This window comes from Equus asinus, chromosome 20, assembly GCF_041296235.1.
Source record: "Equus asinus isolate D_3611 breed Donkey chromosome 20, EquAss-T2T_v2, whole genome shotgun sequence".
Classification (NCBI taxonomy): domain Eukaryota; kingdom Metazoa; phylum Chordata; class Mammalia; order Perissodactyla; family Equidae; genus Equus; species Equus asinus.
Genome location: NC_091809.1, coordinates 83612973 through 83630704, shown reverse-complemented (window position 1 = coordinate 83630704; position 17732 = coordinate 83612973). Strand labels below are relative to the sequence as shown.

General features: G+C 44.3%; 1 protein-coding gene across 2 annotated transcripts; it reads right to left on the bottom strand.

Moving 5' to 3' along the window:
* Window positions 1–11209: 11209 nt before the first annotated feature.
* Window positions 11210–12673, bottom strand: LIPT2 (lipoyl(octanoyl) transferase 2). 2 transcript variants are annotated; one of them, XM_014842101.3, is made up of 2 exons: window positions 12173–12673; window positions 11210–11648 (listed from the first exon to the last, which is right to left on the bottom strand). In XM_014842101.3, the coding sequence occupies exons 1-2, from the start codon at window positions 12636–12638 to the stop codon at window positions 11419–11421; spliced, it is 696 nt and encodes a 231-aa protein (XP_014697587.3). In that variant the 5' UTR covers window positions 12639–12673; the 3' UTR covers window positions 11210–11418. The 2 variants fall into 2 exon arrangements, with proteins under 2 accessions (XP_014697587.3, XP_070346811.1); XM_070490710.1 differs by having other exon boundaries at window positions 12209–12671.
* Window positions 12674–17732: the final 5059 nt, after the last annotated feature.

The following is a 17732-nucleotide window of genomic DNA, read 5'->3' as shown; positions in this document are numbered from 1 at the left end:
AGTTAGGGTTCCTTCTCACATCCTGCCAGGGCATTGCATTGACTTTATAGGACTATTTATTTCAGCTATATATAGATTGTGAGATCTTTGAACATAGGGATTGTCTCTTGTTCCATCCAGTTCCCCGTATGTTTTCTTCATAGAATTCAACGCAGTCTTCTTTTTATCTGAGTACTCATTTGGGGTCTGCCTTTCCCATTAGACTGTAAGCACTACGAGAACACAGACCAGAGGTATCTTCTTCACCATAGAATACCCCGGATGTAACTCAATGTCTGTCTCGTAGGTGAGGAGAAGCTTTGGGAGGTAGGATCAGCATGGATTGTGTCTGCCGACAGTCTCAGAAGCCTGGGTCACCAGGGAAAAAACAGCATGAATCACAGAGGAAGTTTAACGGTCACATCATGTTACTTTATTCCATTACTCATCAGGAGGCTGTGCCTGTGCTGCCATGATCTTATCTCCTCTTGGCCTGTCAGTTTGACCCTCAGAATGCTTTGTCCTTTTGTTCTGCGCTTCACCCTTCTCCTGCTCTGCAGGCAGCACAGAGCTGTGGAAAGAGCACTGGAAGAGGTGGAACAAAGTTGGGGTGGGGTGGGGTGGTGTCAGGAGACTGCAGACCTCGGTGGCCTCTTCTCACCTCACCCTCACACACACTGTGTCCTTGCTTGTGGTAAGTGAGGTGGCACAGTGGTCCAGAATACGGACTTCGGGGTCCAACAGAGCTGGCTTTGAATCCTAGCCCTGCCACTTAATGGCTGTGAGAGCTTAACTTCTCTGAGTCTCAGTGTCCTTATCTGTAGAATGGGGATAAAATACCTACATCTTATGGTTGTGTGGATTATAGTAAGAAATTACAGTTATGCACCACATAACAATGTTTCAGTTGATGACGGACCGCATACACGATGGTGGTCCCATAAGATAGTACCATATAGCCTAGCTGTGTGGTAGGCTGTGCCATCTAGGTTTGTGTAAGTGCACTCTATGATGTTTGCACAGTGATGAAATCACTAAGGACGCATTTCTCAGAATATGTCCTTGTCATTAAGTGATACATGACTGTGCATGTAAAGTGCTTCACCTCGTACCTGGCACCTAGAAAATGCTCCATAAAGAATAACTATTAATGAGGGCATGTGTGTTCATGCTCACGTAAGTATGGACTTTCGAATCTTATGGTTTAAACAATAGGGGCTATTGGAATGCAGGCAAAAGTGGCGTAGGTGAGGACTAGGGTTGCAGAGGAGGTGGGTGTATCAGTCGGGAATCTTAGTTGCAACAGACAGAAAACCCACCTCAAACTGACTTAAGTAGAAAAGGTAATTTTAATAGCTCATGTAATTACAAAATTCAGAGGTATTCAGGTATGACTGGATCCAGCAGCTTAGATGATGTCTTCAGGAAGCTGTCTCTGTGCATCTTTGGGCTCTCCTTTTTTCATAGTTTCCCCATTCTCAGGCAGGATACCACTTGTGGTAATAAGATGGCTGCTTTCAGGTCCATGTGTATACTCTATCCTGTCAGTAAAACCAGTAGAAAGAAATTCTTTTCCCCAAACCCTCCTGACAGAAGTCCTGGGTCAGACTCTTACTGACCTGATACAGGCCCAGTGCCCATCCCTGCACCAATCACAGAAGCCACGGAAAGAAGCTGGCAGGGGCATCATCTCTATTCAAACCACATAAACTTGAGTGGGAGAAATGGGTGAAGAGGGTCAAAAGGTGCAAACTTCTAGTTATAAAAGAAAGAGTCATGTAACATACAGCGTGGTGACTTTAGGAAATAAAACTCTGTTGCATATTTGAAAGTTGCTAAGAGAGTAGACCTTCAGAGTTCTCATCACAAGAAAACAAGGTGTTTTTTAAGATTGGCACCTGGGCTAATAACTGTTGCCAATCTTTTTTTTTTTTCTGCTTTCTCTCTCCAAAGCCCCCTGTACACAGTTGTACATCTTAGTTGTGGCTCCCTCTAGTTGTGGGATGGGGGACGCCGCCTCAACGTGGCCTGACAAGCGGTGCCATGTCCGCGCCCAGGATCCGAACCCTGGGCCGCTGCAGCGCATGAACTTAACCACTCGGCCACGGAGCCGGCCCCGAAAAAATGGTTTTGTAGCTATGTGTGGTGATAGATATTAACTAGACTTATTGTGGTGATCATTTCACAATATGTATACACGTGTCAAATCATTTATACACCTGAAACTAATATAATGTTATATGTCAATTATAACAATTTTTTGAAGTATGATTGACATTATACCTCAAAAAAAAACCACATAAACTTCAAGTTGGTGCGGGGAGGGGGTATGATTCCCTAAGGAAAATTTGGACACTATTATCAGAAATAGGGTGAATGGCTGTGCAGTCTGAAACAACAAGTGTTCTCTACGGTGGGCTGTGGAAAACAGATACGAGTTGGACAGGCAGAGAGGAGGGAGGAAGGCACCCCAGAGATTCAGAGCTCAGCAAAAGTGAGAAGAGGGGAATAAGTGTGCTGTGAGCCCGACTCACGCATCTGGGGCAGGGGAGCAGGCATGTTCTCTGGAGTCGTAGAGAGAAGACTTGGGACCAAGTGGGCTTGAGGATGGGGCAGTCACAGGACCCAGATCTTTGCTCACCGGGAGCATGGAACAGGCTGCCTCTGCTGGAATGGGCTTCTCATCACTGGAGGTGTGCAAGCAGAGCTTCCTTCTCAGAGTGGCTATCAGAGAAGCCTTCTAGATCGGCTCTGAGATCCCTTTCATTTCCCAAATCTGAAATTCTGTGGTCCAGAAATCAGCTCCTCCCCCCACCCCCCACCCCGATCCTGATCCTGACGCCTTCTCTCTCTAAGGCGAATGCTCTGTTAAAGAAAGACTCAGCCTGGCCTCCTGGGAGGGACAGGACCCACCACAGTTCTCAGGGGAACCAGGGGTGGGGGCTCTTCAGGGTCTCAAAAGCACCTTCACGCTCTCTGCCTTGTTTGGTCCTCTCACTTGTCCTGTGAGGAGGGCAGAGCGGGAGTCAGGGGTGCTGTTTACCGCATGGCCTTTGGAGTCCAGACTTGAGTCCAAACCATAGATTTGCCTCTAACTAACAACAGGAACTCGGGCAAATCTTCATCTGAGCCGGTTTCCCCTTTTCAAAACACTGTCAGTAATTCAAGCTTGTGGGCCTGTTATTTGCTGTGAAGATTAAACAATGCATGGAAAGTGCTTAGGACAGCCCTGGGCCCTCGTGGGTTGGGCTGGAGAGGGGCGAGTGTGGTGGAACTGAGTTGAGCTGGGTAACAATACCTCCTTGCAGGCACCCAACATTTCACAGGGCATTGCACACCCACAGTCCAGCCTCTGACTGCAGATTAGGGCCGTGTGTCAGTCAGGGTTCTGGCAGGAAACAGATGACACCTTGAAACTGTGTAATTTGAAGAGAGTGTGAAGGAGGGTTTAAGAAACCAACAAAGAATAGTGCAGTAGGCCTGGCTATCAGTGGGTGGAGACGGAAGCCACTGCTGGGCTGAGAGGGCGAGAGGAGGAAGGGGTTACTAGAACCCAGAGAGGGCAGCTGGGCTGGAGCTGCGGCCCTTGGCAGAGACAGCACCAACTCATGCTGACCCAGCAAGGAGAGAGCTGGGGAAATAAGTACCTTCCTCTCCCTTTTTTTCCTTCCCCTCCCCACTGTGGTCTACCACTGCCTCCCTTTGCCCCAACCCAGATAGAAGCTCAAGAGCAAGGAGGCCCGTGGTGGATGGAGAATGGTGGTGAGTGCATGGAGGGGCAAGTGGGAGGATGAGTACAGGCAGTGACAACAGTCAGATGGGTGGGGTCCTCGCCACCCCTTTTTAGCCTGCTCTGGGCAAGGGGTGGTATAGAGGAGTAGGAGAACTAAGCAGTGTGGGAGGAGGCTGTAAGCCCAGTCTGGTTACCCTAGAAAGGGGTAGGAGGACAGCCTGAAGTTCCTGAAATACCCACAAGCTGTCTGTCACCTCCAGGCCTTTGTCTGTGCTGGTCTCTCTGCCTGGAATACCCTTCTTCCTAGGCCTGGCTAACTCACCCTTAGATGCTACCTCCTCCTGGATCAATCTGTGCCTGAAGTCAATCCCAAGTCTTTTTAGTTATGAGATCTAAGATACTCTCTTCATTTGAGCTAGTTTGAGCTGGGTTTTCTCTTACTTGCCACCTAGAATTCTAATCCAATGTCACCTTGAGCCCTGTCTGCCCCTCCTCCCTTTTAAGATTTGTCACTGCTTCTTTTATGTTCCCACAGTACCCTGTGCAAACTTCTCTCATGGTACTTGTAGCAGCTTATGGTGAATATTGTTTACAGGCATGTCTCCGCTACAAAGCTGTGAGCTCCTTGAAGCCAGGGACCAAGTCTGATCCATCTTTGTGTCCCCTGGGGCCCAGCTCAGGCTGACATACCTCACACTGGCTAGACCACATCAGGCATGTTATCTTCAATTCCAAGCAACACAGATTAAGGGCACATTAGCCAATTGGAGCCTGTTGAGCTGAGGGCAGTGGTGTGGAGTCTGGAGCCCATGTTCTATGCAGAACAGAAGCATCAGGAAAGTTTAACTTGAAGAAGACACCACTCCTGGGATAGAATTCATTCGCTGACTCAACAGGCCATATCTGGGTACCTCCTCTGTATGAGGAGGCCCTGGGCTGGGTCTGAGGGGGCCACAGATGATGCAGCTACAGTCCCTACCTGGGGAGCTCACAGGATGGGGTCAGGCATAGAAACAAGTAACTACAATGCAGTGTGGCCACTGCCACCTGAGGGGGATGTAGGGCGTGGCCAGGGAAGACCCCTCAGAGGAGGCCTTGCAGGAACACAAAGTTATGACAATGTTGGGGGCAGGTTTGAGCTTAAGATAAGGACTAACTTTCTAACCGGCAGAACTCTGCAAGAATGGAAGCTGCCTGCTCCATATCTCGGGCTGGGTGAGCAGGGCCAGGATGACCACTGCACATACTGCATATTGATGTCTGTCAATGAAAGGACCAATGTGGAGGCTATAGGGAATGCCTTGTAAGGGTCGTTAAGCCACTCCTTCCTTTTACGTGTTAGGTACTAGAATACAAAGACACGCCAACAGTCTCTGGCTTAGAAAATCTCACAGTTTAGGAAAATTGAAAAAACGTAACACTATGGCCTTGAACCAGTGTCTCTTGGACTGGAATAATGTATGGACTGCTTTTAAAGGAAAAAAATTACTGAGGTCCTCAGGGCTGACAACCTAACTATGTTCAAATTTAAACTCAGTATGAACTCCAAGGCAACTGGAAAAGCAAATCTTTTATATAGACAATTTTCATTCAATGCAAACTTTTATTGAATATGAACAAAACTAAAAAACAAATAAAATTCTAGCAACAACACGAATGTGACTGGTCATGTTGAGTTCTTTTGCACTCAGCCTGCCAGTTCTGTAGAAGTATTCCAGCTAGTAAGTGAAGAAAGAATGATAGAATCAGAGTGTCACATTTTGCAAACCCCTAATAAAACAATGGATCTAGGGAATGGTCAACACAAAAAAGAAAAAACAAGCAGATATCACCCGCCTCTTGATGTAAGAACACACCACCACCTACGAAGCAGACTTGCCCAAAAAATCACACTGGAATCAGACCAAGTGTCAATATCTACCTTTCAATCTTCAGGAAATACAAGAGAAAAAGACAGAAAGGATCGAGGGGCAACCATAGGTGAAAAGACACTTAGACATTTACAAGACATATGAACCCAATGCAGCGTGTGGACATTGTTTGAATCCTGATTTGAACAAACCAACTGTAAAAAAATGAAAGAAAGAAAGAAACAATTGGAGAGATCTGAATATCGACTGAATATTTGTCATTATTGAAGAAGGTTTTTTATGTGTCATAATGATACTGTGGTTATGTTTTTTTAAAGAGTCCTTATCTTTTGGGAATACATACTGAAATATTTATGGATGACATAATATGGTATCTGTAGTTTGCTTCTCAATAATCCAGGGAGGAAGCGGGAAGTGGGCACCAGTTTAGATAAACTAAGATTGGCCATGAGTTAATGACTGTTTTAGCTGCATGATGGGTACGTGGGGGTTCATTATTGTATGTTTAAAAGATTTTATGATGAAAAATTTTAAAAATGAAAAATCTAAGATTCTAGAACATTTAAAATTCAGGCATCTCCCCTGTACATTGCTGATGGGCGTATAAATTGGTATAACTTTTATGGATGGCAATATGACAATATCTATTAAAATAAAAACGCACATATCTTTTGACTCAGAAAATCACTTCTAGAAATGCAACTTCTGTACTCACCATGTTAGATATAATACACAAACATACACACATTTACATATGGATTCTCATGGCAGCCTTGTTTGTAAAAGTAAAAGATTACTAATAACCTAAATGGCCTCCATAGGGCACTAGCTAAATGAGTCATGGTAAATCCACTGAATGGAATACTCCATTTTTTTTTTTTTAAGATTTTATTTTTTCCTTTTTCTCCCCAAAGCCCCCCAGTACATAGTTGTATATTCTTCGTTGTGGGTCCTTCTAGTTGTAGCATGTGGGACGCTGCCTCAGCGTGGTTTGATGAGCAGTGCCATGTCCGTGCCCAGGATTCGAACCAACGAAACACTGGGCCGCCTGCAGCGGAGTGCACAGACTTAACCACTCGGCCACGGGGCCAGCCCCTGGAATACTCCATTTTTAAAAATGAGGATGGTCCTTAAACGCTGATCTGAAACATTCGCCAAAGGGCAGTGCTGTGTGTGTATTATGCTACATACGAGAAAGAATGTATATAATCATGTATGCTTATATATGCATAAAATATTTCTGAAGTACATCAAAAAGACATTTACCATCATTTAGGCCTCCAGGAAAGAGAATTAGGTTTACAGAGGAAAGTGACAGGAGCAAGATTTACATTTCAATGCTACCATTTTGTACCTTCTTATTCCATGTGCATGCATGACTTATGTTAAAAAAAAGATCTGTTTTAAAAGAAAACAAAATTAAGACATTCCAAAATATAATTATAAAGACTATGTAGCAATATGGGAAAATGTTTGTAATATTATGTTTGGTTTAAAAGAATACACAAAATTTTATCCACATAATAATTAAAAGTACATAAAATATGTCTGTTCATGATCAAGTACTGGAGACACAAATGAAAGGGATGTGTTGTTAGGTGGGAATGGAAGTGCTGGTTGCTTTTTTTTACTTTATAGGTATTATAATATGGTATGATAATATGCATGGTAAATTACAACTTGGTAAGAAGAAAAATACGATTTAGATTGCAAAAATCTGATTTCCATGGGGTTTTCAGAGAGAAGCTTTTTCCACAAAGCAAGGTGTACCTGGTCACGTTGCCTGTGCTGTTTCTGCTTGGTTTCCTGCCAGCCTCTCCAGAGGAACCAGATGCTGGACCAGTCACTGCAGCTGGTCACGTCTTCACGCTTAGCACTTGTTCACCGGGTCCTGGACAGTCTGTTTATTTATGAGGAAAAGACTCTACACAAAGAAGAGGCTTTCTGCAGGCGGGAAAGCCAGGGTGTTAAATATCCTCCTTCATATGCTCAGCTTCCTTCTTTGAGGAAGGGACCCAGTGGGAAACTGGCGGTGGGCTCTGTCCAGGCAGGAAGGAGAGTCAGGAACCCACAGCAGTGGCCTTACCCGATTCCACAGGCCCGGGCTCAACTGAACTCTGGCCTTCTGTTCTGCATCCTCCCTGGCTCTGCCGACCCACAGCCCACCTGTTCTTGGAGGCTTGTCTCCTCTAGGGCACCTGCCGTGCTCACCTGTCAGAGGCAACTGTGGAAAGACCCAGACTGGGAGCCGGGACTGACACTACCCCTTACTAACCGTATGACTTCATACAAGTCACTCAGCCTCCCCAGCCTCTGTTTTCTCATCCATGAAATAACCCTACCTATCTTGCCGCGCTGCCAGAGGAGTGAATGAGATGGTCACTTGCCTCATTCCGGGCCCCTCACTACTTCTCTGTCTACTGCTTCTCAGTCTCCTTGGCCTGCTCCTCCTCAGCCTGTGCCTCACATTTATCAGTCCTCTTCCCTCCTCTCTCCTTGGGCTCCCAGATCTAAACTGCTACTCACCACACCCATGCTCCAGATCCACACACCCAGCTACCTCTTGGGCCTCTCCATTTGCATCTCCCACAAGTGTCTCAAACTTGATTTATCTAAAACGGAACACATCATCTTCCTCTCCAAACTTGGTCTTCATCCAGTGTTCTTTATCCCAGCAATACCTCTAGCATCCACTCAGCTGCTCAAGCCAGAAACCTGGGGACTTTCCTTGACTTGACTCCAACACCCACGGACAACAGCAGCAGCAGCCACCTTCCACCACGTGGCCTGGGAAACAGAGAAAGCGGGACTGAAGCAAGACAGAATGAAGCAAATACACCAAGAAGCCTGGCAGAGAGTAGGAGAGAAAAGACTATGTGAGTTCCTAAAGGGCTACATGCTCTGGTTCTGTTCTTGAGCCCAGCTGCAGCCCACCTCTTGGATGTTATGAGAGCTTCAGGACCTTTTCCAATAATGCTGCCACTGTCTCTAATTTTTTTTGGCTTAAGTTAGTTTGAGTTGGGTTTCTACACTTGCAAATACACCGTACAAGAGTCCTAATTAATATAAACATATCGTATCAATCCAGAATAGGCTAGGCTATGCTGTGGTAAGGAACAACACCCACAATTCGGTGACTTAACTCCATGACATGTTCAGCAGCAGCAGGGGCTCTGCTCATTGCAGTCCCTTAGGAAGCAGCCACCATCCTGAATGTTGTTGGTCACTGTTCCAGAGGGAAAGAGAAACCCTAAGGGGTTTGACACCAGCAATTCAATACTCCAGCTCAGAAGTGGCATGTCACCTCCATTTGTAACTCATTGACCATAGCAAGTTACCTGGCCCAACCCAACCACAAGGGGGCTGTGAATAGTTCTGCCATGTGCCTGAAATATTTGGTGAACAATATTAATAACTACCTTACATTTCCTGCTGCCTATTCCACGCCAATCCCTGAGCCTAATGAAACCAAGGCTTAGGAAGGTCAGGTAACTCAGCCACTATACCAGGCAGAATGATTCTCACTGATCCAGAAGGATAGGAGAGGGTGCGGAATGAGAGAATGTACTTCAGACCGCCAACACAGTACCTGAGACTAAAAATAAATGCTGAGTAAATGTTTCTGGCATTCAAGAACAGGCTGTATAGTCACTTATTAGGGTTGCTGGCTGAGTACCAGATGGGTAGCAACACTGTGCACAGCCTTCCAACCATGAGCATCTAACTCCACTTTTCCTCGAATAATTATTTCTCTTCTTGGCAGTAATACTGCAAAGTAATTATCAACTACTCCCTACCTCGCCCACTCCTACAACAGCACTGTTGGCTCCATGGCTGGGAAACCAAGGCCTACAAAGGATATGGGTAAATTATGGGCAAACAAAGCACGAATCAACTAATACTGACTGAGTGTCCATGACATGTAAAGCATAATGTCCTGGGCTCCAAGTCAGTGTGCACAGCAGGAAAAATGTGAGAAAGGGGCTTATACTTGGGACCTAGTCTTGGCTTTGTTGTTAATTTACTGTGTGGCCTTGAGCAAGTTTCTTCCAAAGTCTTGATTTTATCTCTGTAAAATGAGGAGACAGGAATATACCTGTGAAGTCCCTTTCAGCTTGGATAACTGATATAAATTATGTGCAGGGTCAAAAACCAAACCTCAGATATGGGAGGACTCACCTTTCTTTCTAGAAGCCAGTGAGGCCACAGAACCCTGGGAGCTCAAAAAGGACTTTAGATATGCTATTATCTAAAGCTGCACTTTCCAAAATGGTAGCCACTAGCCACATGTGGCTATTCGAATTGTGGCTAAAGTGAGGTGTGCTGTTAAGCATAAAATACACACTGAATATCTAGATTTAGTATAAAAAAGGAATGTAAAATATTTTTATATTGACAATATTTTGGGTCAAGTGGGTTAATTAAAATGTTACTAAAATTAATGTCACCTGTTTCTTTTTACCTTTTTAATGTGGCTACTTCAAAATGTAAAACTACAATGTGGCTCACATTATACTTCTATTGGACAATACTTGTATAAGGGGAAACTGAGGCCCAGAGAGGGTAAATGACTTGCCCATAAAGCCAGGTCTGGAACCAGGTCACCTGACTTCTCAGTCAAGGCTCTTTCCACCCTAACTGCCTGTGGTAGCCAATTTCCAAGATGGCCCCTAATGATCCTCACCTCTCATCACCTTTGTGTAGTCCCTTCCACACTGAGTAGGATTCGCCTATTAAGAGACAGCAGAAATAACTGTGTGACTTCCAAGGCTGGGCCTTAAAAGACATTGTGGCTTCCACCTTGTCTTTTTCTGGCATCACTTGCTCTGGGGGAAGCCAGTCACCAGGTCATGAGAACATTCAAGCAGCCCTATGGAGTGGTCCACAAGGTGAGGAGGTGAGGCCTCCTGTTAACAACCAACAGCAACTAAGCATGTGAGTGAACCACCTTGGAAGCTGATCCTCCAGCTCCAGTCAAATCTTCAGATGAAGCTGCCCCAGCTGACATCCTGACTGCACCTCATGAGAGACCTTGACCCAGAATCACCCAGCTAAGCTTCTCCCAAATTCTGGACCCACAGAATATATATGAGATAATAAATGCTTACTGTTTTAAGTCGTTAAGTTTTAGGGTGACTTGTTACACAGCAATAGATAATTAACACACAGCCTTATAAACTTACGGATCTCATATAAGACAAACTGACTTCTATCTTGGGCATTTGTACAGTGTGAGAAATTATTCTTGTCTTTCCCCCAGCCTCTGGCCTAGCTCAGGTTACCTAACTAAAAATAGCCATCAGGCTTGGGGAATCCAACCCAGGAAGCCAGGATCCCATTTTATTCTTTAAAAGGGTCTTTCCTTTTTCCCTTTATTGTGGAAAGCACCCAGGTTTCCTGAGAATGAAGAAGCACCACATAACACCACCTTCACTTGGGCCATACAGAGATATGATTCCTACAACATGAAAGGAACTGGAGCCCAGAACTGCCCAATTAAATGCAGTCTTTAGGAAGTGATAAATATTTGAGAAATGACACACTATGCTTTCTGAGTTTCTCTGAAAAATGGTGTCAACAGTAGTGCGAATGTCTTATATTTATTCATATAACGTGTTGCTTTTCATAATGTTTTCACATCTACTATATTTGAGGTGGAAAAGATATAAATAAACCAGGATACAAATGGAAACAATGGCTCAGAGCTCATGCTTTGCTCAGTCGCATGGTGAGTGAATGATGGGACCAAGTCTAGAATCTGGGTTTCAGCGACTCCAAGTAAGGCTCGGTGCTTTCCAAGGCAGGACCTCCCAGCTGTGGTAACATGAACGTCCTTCAGTTGGGGCTATCCTCTGAGATCAACGAGCACTTGTAAGTCTCCTTAAAGGCCTCAAGGAAAAGTGGTATTACTTCATCCACAGTGACGTGCCTCTGGAGCTCCTCACTCAGGGAAGTGACGCTGGTGCCAACCAGCCCGCAGGGCACAATGTGCTCAAACCACGTGAGGTCCGTCGAACAGTTCAGAGCCAGGCCGTGGGACGTGATGTGCCTTCCACAGCGGACTCCTGCAAGACAAGCCAGAGGGTCTTAGAATGGGAACCCTCCGTCCCTGGGATTCACAATCCCCCTCAGTGTGATGAAGGAACTGGACTAGATCACTGGTTTTCCAACTTTGTTTCTGGAGCACCCAAGGAGTCGTGCACAGATCGGGGAAGGGGGACAAAATTAGGGAGGGACGTGAGGCTCCACAGCAGCTGCACTTATTATGGAGATTCCAGAAAAAGTCCTTTAACATAAAGATTGTGTTGCTTTAAAAAAAAAAAAAACCTGAAAACTACTAACCGCCCTTATTGTCCTGACTGTGATTCACGGGAAGTAACCTGGCAATTCACTTCTCGTAAAGACAAGCGTTGGATGAGATGACCCCTGAGGGCCCTTCTGAGGGTTCTGAATGTGAGACGTCAGTAACGAGGCTTAAAAATTCCCGCGCTGCGGGTAGCTCCGATTCAAAGCCCGCGCCAGACACGCCTCCCCCGCGCCCGCGCTCGCCCTCCCCTCCAGGGGTCAGGCCGCGCCCCGCGGCGCTCACCGATCGCGCAAATCTTGCGCTCGCCGAGCCACACACCGGTGTAGGGCGGGGGCCGCGCGCGGGCGCCCGACAGGCCCCGGAGCTCGCACAGGCGCACAGCGCACGCCTCCAGCGCCGCCACGTGGGTGCGCAAGCGCAGGCCGAGGCGTCGCAGGTCGAGCACCGGGTGGCAAAGCAGTTGGCCTGGGCCGTGGAAGGTGGCCAGGCCGCCGCGGCCTGTGGCGCGCACCTCGGCGCCCAAGGCCCGCAGCCGCGCCGCCTCTTCGGGCGTCAGGCCGCCGCGCAGCCCGGCTGTGTACACGGGCCCCGCAGGCTCGCAGAGCAGGAGCGCGCCCGCCTCAGTCCCCGACAGCGCCTCAGTGCCTGGCTCGGCCTGCAGCCGCCGCAGCCAGCGCTCCTGCAGCGCCAGCAGCTCGGCGTACCGCACCCGGCTCAGCTGCACCAGCCGAACGGCCCGCGGCTGCATGGCGCCTCAGCATCCGCGGACTCCGCCCCCTGCCGGGTCCTGGGGGCGTGCCAGGGGGCGGGGACTCGGGGGCAAGTCCTCAGTACCTGTTACAAGCTGTTGAGAGGCTCGTCCCCAGATCCGGTACTAGGTGTGACTCTTAAGGTTCATTCGTTTCAGCAAGCAGTATTTAGGGCCTCCTTGTTTCTGCAGGCCCTGCCCTAGGCGCTTCGTACAGTGGTGTACAGTGTATGGGGTGGGGGGCGAGGTGTCCAGGGAAGTTACATTATTAGAGCAGACAGTAAGCAAGTATTAAAGCATTAGATAAATAAGGCTATTTCACATGTTGATAACTGCTATGGAAAGAAAAATAAAATAGGGTATTGGGGGCCCTCGATGGAGTTCCCTGAGGAAGAGATTCTAAGGAGATGAACTTGCAGGAGCTTTTTGCGGGGGAGAAGATACTTTCAAGACCATGCCTAGAAGAGAGTGATGGAACCAGGGTTAGGCAGAAGGAGAGGTTGAAATGCGAAACAATCTCAGCAGAGGCCTCAGACAATCCCAAAGAATGATCTGAGCCTGGGATGACCTTTTAAAGTTGTTTCAGATGAAAGAAGGGGGCCAGAAATTTGTATCCTTGCATTGACCAGTGATAGATAAAGGCTATATCTGGAGAGGCGCTGTAACTTTTGGCAAGGCTGCTTCCTTCCGTGGAGGGCAATACCTACTCCCAAAAGCTGGGGGAATGGCTGGCTAGGTCCGGAGGATGGATCTGGACTACAGCATCCATTATATTGTATTGGAGTGTCATGTAAACAAATCTGAATTCATTCCATAGACTTTTACTGAGTACTATGTGTTAGGCCCGTTGCTGGGTGAAGAGGATACACGAGGCTATACCACCCCTGTATTCCTAGTAGGGTACAGAACCCAGTTTTTGTGTCTTCAGTCTATCCTCTGAATCTGTCTTCCAAGCTGCAGCCAAGGATGGTGCAATTGAAAAGAAGAACGAAAAGAAGAAAGCAGAAAAGTTTAGAGAATAATGTAACAAATTACTGTTTACCCACCATCCAGCCTTGTCAAATTTTAATATTTTACTATTTTTCTCGGGTCTCTTTTAATTTTAGAAATTAACAACTTGGATTGCTCCCATAGGTATCTAAAAGACATTTCATAAATATAGACATAAAAATCCTAAAGCAAATATTAGCAAATTGAATCTAGCAATGTCTAAGAGGATTAATACATTGTGATGAAGTAATGTTTATCCCAGAAATGCAAAGTTGGTTTAACTTTCTAAAATCAAACAATATAATTTATCATAAAGGAGAAAAACCATATGATTATTTTCAATGATGCAGAAAAAGCAGTTGGCAAAAATCAACACCTACTCTGACTAAAACTCTCAGCAAACTGCGAAGAGAAGAGAAATTCCCAATAGATGAAGGGTATTGCATCAATTATGGTTCAGAAGAGAGAAACCACACAGGTAATATTTTAACTAAATTTTGTATTTTGAGAAAATTGCAGACTCACAAGCAGTTGTAAGGAATAATACAGAGAGATACTGCATACCCTGTATGCATGTTCCCCCAATGGTCATTTCTTGCCAATGTCAGGATGAGGATTGTGACAATTGATGTTGACAGAGTCAAGATACAGAACCTTTCCATCACGACAAAGATCTCTCATGTTGCTCTTTTCATCTACACCACTACTTAACTCTTGTCAAACACTGTCTGTGTTACATAAATGGAATCATAAAGTAGGTAAATTTTTGGGATTGGTTTTTTTTTTCACTGAGCATAGTTTTTTGGAGACTCGTCTAGGTTATTGTATGTATCAATAGTTCATTTCTTTTTGTTGATGAATAGTATTCCATGGTATAGATGTGCCGCATTTTGTTTATTCATCCATTGAAGTATAACTAGGTTATTTCCAGTTTTCAGATATTCTGAATGAAGCTGCTACAAACATTCATGTACAGGTTTCTCATGTGAAGATGAGTTTTCATTTCTCTGGAATAAATGCCCAAGAGTACAATTGCTGGGTCACATGGTAGCTGCATGTTTAGTTTTTCAAGAAACTGCCAAACTGCCCTCCAGAGTGGCTGTACCATTTTGCATTCCCATCAGCAAGATTCGTATGAGCAAACCAGGTTCTGTGCATCCTCACCAGCATTTGGCATTGCCACTGTTTTTTATTTTAGACATTATGACAGGTGTATACTGGTATTTCATTGTGATTTTAATTTGTATTTCCCTAATGGCTAATGGTGTTGAACATCTTTTCATGTGCTTATTTTCCATCTGTATATCCTCTTCAGTGAAATGTCTGTTCATGTCTTTTGCCCATTTTCTGATGATTGTTCTTTTCTACTGTTGAATTTTCAGAGTTCTTTGTATATTCTGTAGACTGTCTGTCCTTTGTTGGATGAGTGGTTTGTAAATAGTTTCTCCCACTCTATGGCTTGTATTTTTATCCTTTTAATGGGGTTTTTTGCAGAGCAAACGTAATTGTGATAAAGTCCAGTTTGTTCACTTTTCCTTTTATGGATCATGCTTTTGGTCTAAGTCTGTGCCTCACCCGAGATCCTGAAGACTTTCTCCTGTGTTTTCCCCTAAGTTTTGAAACTTTGGTCGTGTTTTCTTGTTTTGTTTTGCCTATGGCTGTCCCGTTGCTTCAGCACCATTTGTTCAAAGGCTGTTTCCTCCGTTAAATTGCTTTTACACCTTTGTCAAACACCAGTTGAGCATATTTGTGTGGCCAATTTCAGGGTTCTCTTCCGTTGATGTATGTCGCTTCCCTCCACTAATACCACAAATTCTTGATTGCTGTAACTAATAAGTCTTAAAGTCAGGTGATCTGATTCCTCCCACTTTATTCTTTTTTCCAAAATTGTTTTAGTTATTCTAAATTGTTTTAGTTGTTTGCCTTTCCATATAAATTTTAGAATAATCTTGTCTGGATCTTAAAAAACTCTTGATAGGATTTTCATAAGACTTGCATTAAACCTGTCTATCAATTTGGGGAGAATTGACATTTTTGCTACATTGGGTCTTCCAGTCCGTGAGTGTGGTCTCATTATTTACTTAGATCTTCTTTGACTTCTTTCATTAGCGTTTTGTAGTTTTCAGCATACAAATCTATACATATCTCGTTAGATTTATACCTAAGTATTTCTCTCTTTTTAAGGTGATTCTAAATGGTGTTTTAAATTTCTGTGTCCATGTGTTCATTGCAAAGATATAAAAGTGCAATAGATTTTTGTATATTTATCTTGCATCCTGCAAGACACTTTGTTGAACTCACTTATTAGTCCTAGGAGTATTTTGTAGATTCTTTAGGATTTTCTCTGTAGACAGTCTTGTCATCTGCAAACAAGAACAATTCTATTTTCTTGCTTTCTGTTGGGTATGCATTTAATTCTCTCTCTTTTTTTTTATTTTTTAAAGATTTTATTTTTTCTTTTTCTCCCCAAAGCCCCCTGGTACATAGTTGTGTATTTTTAGTTGTGGGTCCTTCTAGTTGTGGCATGTGGGACGCCCCCTCAGCATGCCTTGATGAGTAGTGCCATGTCCGTGCCCAGGATCCGAACCGGCGAAACCCTGGGCCGCCTGAAGTGGAGCACGCGAACTTAACCACTCAGCCGTGGGGCTGGCCCACGTTTAATTCTCTTGTTTTGCCTTATTGCACTGAATAGAACTTCCAGCACAACGTTGAATAAGAGTAGTAAGAGCAAACATCCTTGCCTTTTTCTAATCTTAGGGGGAAAGCGTTCAGTCTTTCACTGTTAAATATACTGTTAGTTGTAGGTTTTTTGTAGATAGTATTTATCAAGTTGAGGAAGTTTCCCTCTGCTCCTGGTTTCCTGAGAGTTTTTATCGTGAAGGATGTTGAATCTTGTCCAAAGCTTTTTTTGCAATGATTGATATACTCGTGATTTTTCTTCTTTAGCCTGTTAATATGGTAGATTACATTGATTGATTTTTGAATGTTGACTAGCCTTGCATAGCTGGAATAAATCCCACTTGGTTATGGCGTATAATTCTTTTTATACATTGTTGTATTCAGTTGGCTAATATTTTGTTGAGGATTTTTTTTCTTTTTGAGGAAGATTGGCCCTGAGCTAACATCTATTGCCTATCTTCCTCTTTTTGCTTGAGGAAGATTGCCACTGAGCTAACATCTGTGCCAATCATCCTCTATTTTATGTGGGATGCCACCACAGGGTGGCTTGGTGAGCAGTGCTAGGTCCACCCTCGGATTCAAACCTGCAAACCCTGGGCTGCCAAAGCACAGTGTGCGAACCCAACCACTATGCCACCAGGCCAGCCCCTGTTGAGGACTTTTACATCTAAGTTTATTAGAGATATTAGTCTATAGTTTTCTTTTTTGCTATAGGGTAATATACTAGCTTCATAAAATGATTTGGGAAGTCTATTTTCTGGGAGAGATTGTGCAGATTGTCTTCATTCTTCTTTAAACATTTCGTAGAATTCTCTGTGAAATCATCTGGGCAGGGAGAGTTCTTTTCTGAGATTTTTAAAACCACAAATTCAATTTTCTTAGTTATAGGGCTATTCAAATTATCTATTTCATAGTGGGTGAGTTGTAGTCATTTGTGTTTTTCAAGGAATTGGTTCATTTCATCTAAGCTGTCAATATTTACATGGTCTGCAGTGTTGTCCTTTTTGTCGTTCCTGATGTTGGTAATTTGTATCTTCTCTCTCTTTTTTGTCTGTCAGTCTTGCTAGAGGTTTGTCAATTTTATTAATTTTTTTAAAGAATCAGCTCTGTTTCATTGTTTCTATTGTTTTTGTTTTCAATTTCATTGATTTCTGTTCTTATCTTTATTATTTTCTTCCTTCTGCTTGCTTTGGGTTTATTTTGTTCTTATTTTCCTATGTTTTCTAGGTGGGATCTTAGATAATTGCTTTGATATTTTTCCTCTTTCCTAGCATATAGGTAGAGTGCTATAAATTTTTCCCTCTTAGTGTGACTTTAGCTGTCTCCCACAAAGTTTGATATGTTCTATGTTCATTTTCCTTCAATTCAATGTATTTGTTTTGTTTCCCTTGAGACTTCCTCTTTGATCCATGGATTATTTAAAAG

Excerpts from the sequence above, each read along its gene's own strand:
- LIPT2 (XM_014842101.3), bottom strand. The coding sequence starts at position 12,638 with ATGCAGCCGCGGGCCGTTCGGCTGGTGCAGCTGAGCCGGGTGCGGTAC. Across the intron at positions 11,649-12,172 it reads GCGCAAGATTTGCGCGATCG|GAGTCCGCTGTGGAAGGCAC; the intron begins GTGAGCGCCGCG and ends CTTGTCTTGCAG.